At 43.2% G+C, this 7121-nt stretch overlaps 1 protein-coding gene across 2 annotated transcripts in view; it reads left to right on the top strand.

Moving 5' to 3' along the window:
- Positions 1-6341, top strand: part of LOC106940265 (microtubule-associated serine/threonine-protein kinase 2-like) — a 22854-nt gene extending 16513 nt beyond the window's left edge. Inside the window, exons 2-4 of one of the 2 annotated variants that reach the window (XM_015022957.1) lie at positions 2932-3079; positions 3573-3748; positions 5239-6341. In XM_015022957.1, the coding sequence (XP_014878443.1) occupies positions 2932-3079; positions 3573-3748; positions 5239-5355 (441 nt within the window). In that variant the 3' untranslated portion in view covers positions 5356-6341. Of the gene's footprint in view, positions 1-2928; positions 3080-3572; positions 3749-5238 lie in introns of both variants that reach the window. The other variant, XM_015022956.1, reaches the window with a different exon arrangement.
- Positions 6342-7121: the final 780 nt, after the last annotated feature.

Below are 7121 nucleotides of genomic sequence, written 5' to 3'. Positions count from 1 at the left end.
CTTTGTCTTTTCTCATATTTTCCTCAAATCTTTTAGTCCTGGATGTTCCTGATAACTAAGATGGTCTAATGGATACAAAGTTGAAATAATTACAGCGTAGAAAAATTTACATATATTAAAATTGGTTATAACTGCAGTATTAATCAGTTATAACTGCAGTATTAATCAGTTATAACTGCAGTATTAATATCAGTTCTATGTTTATGTTTGGTCTTTTTTGGAGCGGCCATCTTTTCTCTCCTGGAGGTTTTTAAATGATTGTAATAAATAACAGAAGGTCTTTTTGCTGCAGCATCAATAATTTATGAACCTTAACGAGGCTCACTCCCTCTCCCCACCTGTTGCTGTCCCAGGTTTGAATCTTAAGGCTAATTAATTACCTCATGAATATGAATCAGGTTCTGCTAAACAGAAACAGTCTGCTTCTAAAGACCTACATTTGGAAAGCGAAGGTCGCCAAGGTCGTTTCAAGGTTTTCTCTTGTGCAGCCGTGAAGGTCGCCCCCTGCTGGGAGGGAGGAGGAACAGAAATTAACCTCTTGGGGAGAAGCTGCTGCTTCCTGTCCTCCCTCTACTTTCTGTCTGGTTCTGTGATCAGCTGATTGGTTCTGTAGAACCGAGCTTTGGGTCTATTTATGAGTAGTGTTGGTTCTGACGGGTCGCTAGCGGGCCGAGCTGGCTCTATCTTGTGACGGCGGGGTCACAGAAAGGTCAGAGAGCTGAAACCAGCAGGATATATTTAACCTGTGACCCCGTGACCTCGATCAGGCTTCACCTGCTGCCCCGATGCTGCAGCGCCTCCTGCAGGCCGCTGCAGGGTGGCGCCGGTCCAGATCAGATGGTTTCAGAAATGGGTTTCATTTCCAGAACAGGACCTGAAGCAGAACCAGGGACCTTTGGCCTCTTCGTTTCGCTCATTTATCATCTAAACCAGATGATAAAACCAGAATTACTGATCAGTTCAGCAATAACCTGCTGCTGTTTATGGAGCAGTTCTGAAGGGATTACTTTCTAAAACTTTCCTGAAACCCTCTGAGCTCACTGAACTCTCAGCTGAAGGGCAGAAATCTGCTTTGAACTAGAAATAAATTCAGGAGCAAAATCTCGTTAAAGTGATAAATGTTCTCACTAAAAACAGATGATTTAGATTTTAACAAGTTTTCTACGTTTCTGTTATCAGATTCCAAACTGGCTGGGATTTTAAACTGGTCTTTCATATCCTGCAGGCAGAGATCCTGATATAAAATTTCCTAAAAAGACTCATTAAAATTAATAATTCTCATTATTAAACTCAATGGAGAGGAAGAACCAGGGACCGCTTTCTGATCCAAACCGGACCTGAGCCGGGCTCCTGTCAAACTGCAGCTGGTTCTGCTGCATCTTTAAAACATGAAACTTTCTCCTTATAACGAGATCCAACACTTGAGTTCTAGTGACAAACTGAAAAGAAATAACGTTTGTTGTTTAAAAACTCAGATTTGATGTCATTATGAGATTATGTCTTCATAAAAACACATTTATTTTTTGTTTTCATCCAGTTTCTTCTAAAAATCCCAAACGTGTTTCTGTTTTATTGTTAACCACGTCATTCAGCTGAGATGTTCAGATTTTCCAGATGAGTCTCGTTCTGCTCCTGGCTCCGTTTCTCTGGCAGTGACATCCAGCTGCAGCGTTGGTCAGGTTCTGCTGCAGTGACTGGGCCCATGTCCAGCTACAGGCGGATCCGACCGGAACCGCAGCAGAGCCAGCTGCAGTTTGACAGGAGCCCGGTTCAGGTCCGGTTTGGATCAGAAAGCGGTTCCTGGATCTTCCTCTCCGTTGAGCTTTCCGCCGCAGTTCAGCTGGTAAACGCCGTCAGTGTAAACGCCTGAGTTTGTTTCATTTAACCCAAAGCGTGGCCCAGGGGCCATCTGTGGCCCTAGAACTGATTTTGTTTGGCCCCCTGGACCAAAAGTCAAGAATGGTAAAAATTTGGTCAACAAATTAGAAAACAGCTGATGAGCCAAGAAAGACCTGGAGAGACGATTCTGTCAATGAGGCAAAAAGTTTGAAGAGATCCAGATCACACAGACATCACATGACCAACCAGGAAGTAGAGGCTGATCACATGACCAACCAGGAAGTAGAGGCTGATCACATGACCAACCAGGAAGGAGAGGCTGATCACATGACCAACCAGGAAGGAGAGGCTGATCCGGTCCAGAGCGCTGCAGAACCTCTGGTTCTGTTCCAGTTTCTGCATATGGAAGCATGTGATAACCAACTGTGGTTCTGTAGAAGCCAGCTGGTTCTGGGCTCAGTCTGCCACCTGCTGGTCGCAGCTGGAGCTGCATGGAGCTGGTTGATGGATGAATGAATGGATGAACTGTACTAATCTCCAAGGTGACACAGACATTTCAGTTCATCCAGAGAACTGAAGAGTCCGACTGCCATGTTCAGAACCATCAGAACGGTTCTGATGGTTCTGAACCTGGCAGTCGGACTCTTCAGGCTGAAAAAACAAAACATGACTGAAAATAAAAAGATGAATAAAATGTTGAAGAATTAAAGAAGAAACTCAGTTTCTAGTTTTTGTTTCTCTGCTGCTGGTTCAGTTCCAGGTTTGGACTTTTTTCTTCTGTTCAACAAAAACAATAAAAACTTTATTTAAAAAAATAAAAACAAAGAGAAACCAGATGGATAAACTGAAAACTTTTTTTGTTTAAATGAATTATTTATCTTTACAAACATTTGAATGTTTTGATGTCTTGTTGCACATCTTAAAAATAAAAAATAGAATAAATATTCAACAGTGATAATAAAACACCTTTCTGCAGATTTTATTTATTACAGAATCTCAGATAAAACCACCAGACCTCAGGTCAGAACCTTTGAGCCCGGTTCCGGATCAGAACCCGTCTCACCAGAACCGTCTTCTTGTTTCTTCCAGAAGGAGTTTGCGGCTCCGCCCCCTCTGCTCTTCAGGAAGCTGAGCAATCCGGACCTGTCACCCGCGGCAACCAGCGCCACCAAGTCCAAACTGCACCGACAGCTGAGCCAGGATGAGAACCGGGCCCGGCGCAGCAGCCTGGCCATGACTGGTGGGTACCGTCTGGGTCCAGAACCGGTTCTGGACCCAGAACTATAACCAGTGCTGGACAACAACAACAATAACTATCGCATGTGATCAATAACTATGGATAACACATTGATTAAATATAGAATATTGACTGAACTGCCATCCAGAACTGCACAGCATTCTGGGAGATGTAGGCAGATTAAAGACTGTAGCTGCTCTACCTCTCCCGGCTAGCTATGGCTAACTCACTCCTCTGTGGTTGCCTAGCAACAACCTGTTAGTAAGTGGCGCAGCAGCAGGTCCAGGTTTGCCTCATAGCAGCTTAAAAATAAAAATACGACCGGAAGTGAAAACTGGATGAAACAGGAAATGACATTTCAAATATCTAAAAAATAATCAATAATTATTAAAATGAGCTGGTAAGAAAAGTTTCTGATGTGACGCGTTATCCAGCCCTGAACCTAAGCTGTCTGGGTCCAGAACCCGGTCCTGATGGTTCTGGTTCCTCTCCCCAGGGAAACAGCTGCTGCCTCTGTCCTGCAGCCTCCACGGGGGGGTCAGCCAGCTGCTGGGGCCCCCTGCTGGCCCCGGGGCCCCGGCCGGCCCGGCGGGCGGCGGAGGAGACGGGAACAACCTGGTCCGGATGAGGAGCCAGGTTCTGGGCCAGTCGGCGCCTTCGCTCAGCGGACTGGTCAGTACCAACCCAACAGCTCCTGTGTGTGTGTGTGTGTGTGTGTGTGTGTGTGTGTGTGTGTGTGTGTGTGTGTGTGTGTGTGTGTGTGTGAGGACTTTATTATGGGCTGCATTGATGCTCCGGCCACTTGGTGGCAGCAGAGTTCACATGAACAGAAGGGAGCCAATGGAGGATTAGGACAGATTAGGATTAAAGCAGAAAAACTTTGAGAATAAAGTCAGAATATTTCCAGAATAAAGTCTTAAAATGCTAAAAAACTGTTTAAATTAATGAGGTGAACAAATGATTGTTAAGTAAAAGTTACCAAAGTTTAAATGTTTTTATTGTTTTAAGTCTTAAAGTCCCAGTGAATCATTTTCACTTTTTCTCTTCAGAGAATCATTCATCAGTCTGGATTAAATGTTTCTGATCGAGTTAATAAACTGAACTTAGAAACTGTTTTGAGGTTTAAAATGGTGAAATGAGCTGCAGCAGATTGAAAGTTGTAGTTCGGTTTATTAATGTTTCATAATAAGGTGATAAAACGCTGATGCAAGCAGTTTGTACAGAAAAACAGTTAAATATGATCAGAGTTGCTGCTGGGCGCCACCAGCAGGGGGCAGCACAGGCCAGTCTGACCTCCAGCAGATTGGATCAGACTCCTGTTTCCTCTGCTTGGATCTGACTTCAGATCACCTTTTAATAACTTTTAAACAATCAATCGAGTTTATTTGTGTTGCACTTTGAACCAACAGCTCAGCACAAAAACACAGATTCATAAAACATTCAGTCAACAGTTGAGAAAACCAGTAAGCAGTACTGCAGAGGACTGGTTTAAACTGGTTCCTGGTTTCAGAGCCAAAGCTCATTACATCCTGACTCGACCCGGTCACCATAACCAACGGTTATTATGATAAACAATAATTTTGGTGCTTTGACATGATTTAAACTGTTTCAGTGGGGCGGTCTGTTCTGCAGTTCTCCATCAGTGGCCTTCCTCTCCATCCTCCTCTTCCTCTCTGTAGTGGTAGAGAAACTTCTGACAGCTTTAAGGCATTTGTCAGACATGTTCTCCAGTTGTTCCCATTTTGAAGAGTGAGATCAGGTTCTGTTTTCAGCTTCACATCTCATCTGAATCTGGACTGAAACCTTTAAACCGAAGCAGCCGATCCGTCAGCGACTCTGAACGCAGCGTGGCGACTCACTCCTGCAGGCGGTCGATGCTAAACGCGTCCAGCCGCATGTTTAGCTGCACCAACTGCGTGTTTAGCCGCAGCAGCTGCATGTTTAGCCGCAGCAGCTGCATGTTTAGCTGCCTGTTTAGCCGCATGTTTAGCTGCAGCAGCTGCATGTTTAGCCGCAGCAGCTGCCTGTTTAGCCGCATGTTTAGCTGCAGCAGCCGCATGTTTAGCTGCAGCAGCCGCATGTTTAGCTGCCCCTCTACGTGCAGCAGTCTGTCCTCTGTGTGTCTCTTCAGCCCAGTTTTCTCTCCTGGTTTCTCCCCTCAGTCTCTCCAGGCTGACTCAGCGTTTTCTTATCATCTCTGCCACAGAGGAGGAAGAGTTTTAGGAGCTTTGTCCTCCTCTTCCTCAGCTGCTGCTCTTCATCTGAGGTCGAACCGCTAAGATGGAGGCTTTAGCAGCAGACAGGAGCTTCTGATCGTAGCCGTACCTTCAGATATTTATTTTAGTAATCGAGTATTCAGACAGTTAATCAAGTAATTGGTTCTGCAGATCCTACTAAGTTCTACAAACACACAAAGATAACATTTAAGTAAATAAACTATTTAATTCATTTTAAAAAAGTAAAAATTTCTTTGTTAAAAATGCAGTAACAGAATGCTGATCCTTCTTTCAGTGGTTAAATCCTTCAGACAAATAAAACTAAATATTCACTCTAAAAGTAAATGTTTCTTCTCACACCATCAATCTATTGCTGAGCTTTTTTATTTGACAGATCTGCAATAAAAGCTGCATAGTTGTTTTGACACAACTTGCACACTGTTAGCTGATACAGCAAACATAAACGATGTCTACTGTCTGCAGCTCGTTTCCTGTTCAGCTCTGCTGCATGGTCGACATGCTACTGTGGACAGCTAATGCTGCTCTGGAAAGCTAATGCTACTGTGGAAAGCTAATGCTGCTCTGCGCTGTCTTTGGGTTTAGTTTACGTGTTTCTACATTTTTTTATCGTTGTTTTCATGTTACTCTGTTTTGTTACTCTTCATCTTCCTCCCCAACTAAAACGGCACTTAGCTTAGCATGCAGCTAATAGTCAACAGCAAAGCCATTAGCGGAAGTGGGAGGGTTGTCATGTAACTCAGGACAAGTATCTGTGGTTAGTTGTTTATTCGTAGGGATCAGCTGATATTTTCACTAACAGAACAAAATATACAGGAATAAAACATTTTGTTACTTGATAAACTTTATGCTCACAAACTGCAGCTGTTCCCTCCCTGCTTTAGCCACCTGTCTTAGGAACCATGAAGACTTCAGGTGTCCAGTTCATTCAGATCTTCCTTTCCTCGACAAACCACAAAGTTTTTGCGACGTAACAAAATGTCACTCAAAATTATTTGCATAAAATCTTTGTATTTTTGTGGAGAGTATCTTAAATATTCTAAAGAAAATGTAACTTGGGAATCTGAAATAGGGCTGCACAGTGGCGCAGTTGGTATCACTGTTGCCTTGCAGCAAGAAGGTTGTGGGTTTGATTCCCGGCCCGGGGTCTTTCTGCATGGAGTCTGCATGTTCTCCCTGTGCCTGGTGGGTTCTGTCCCACAGTCCAGAAACATGGCTGTCAGGTTAATTGGCCTCTCCAAATTGTCCCTAGGTGTGTGAGTGTGTGTCTCTGTGTTGACAGACTGGCGAACAAACTGATTCTGGTTTATTTATCTTTACGTTGAGGAGGTCGAGGTTTTGCACTTTAAGGATGAGTTTAAACCGAGTCTGATTTACTGACAGAACGGTGAGCAGAACCCCGGGTTCTGCAGAGACTGCTGGGTTCCGTCTCTCCCAGTTTCATTCGGACCGGACCGGTTCCGTCTCTGTCAGCAGTCAGATTTTCACCATGTTAGTCATTCATTTATAAATGTCAGGTTCAAACTTAGAATTTACTCAGCGAGCTAAATAATTAGCTAAAGATTTAGCTTATAAGCTAAATGTTTAGTTAGCAAGCTAAATAGCTTCTAACTAAATCTGAATTTAGTTAGCTATGCTAGATAAGTATTTAGCGTCGAACAAAACATTTTAAATACATCTAAATATCTTGAAAATTAAACATTTAACTTTAAATATTTAACCTTCAAGCTAATTATTTTGTTTGCTAACTACATATTTAGCTAAATTTAGTTTCAAGCTAAATATTCAGTTTGCTAATTAGCTGTGTTATA

The sequence above is a fragment of the Poecilia latipinna genome, unplaced genomic scaffold (genome assembly GCF_001443285.1).
Source record: "Poecilia latipinna isolate Pla-1442-1.1 unplaced genomic scaffold, P_latipinna-1.0 Scaffold3151, whole genome shotgun sequence".
Classification (NCBI taxonomy): domain Eukaryota; kingdom Metazoa; phylum Chordata; class Actinopteri; order Cyprinodontiformes; family Poeciliidae; genus Poecilia; species Poecilia latipinna.
The sequence above is the reverse complement of the archived record's forward strand: the minus strand, read 5'-3'. Positions and strand labels throughout refer to the sequence as shown.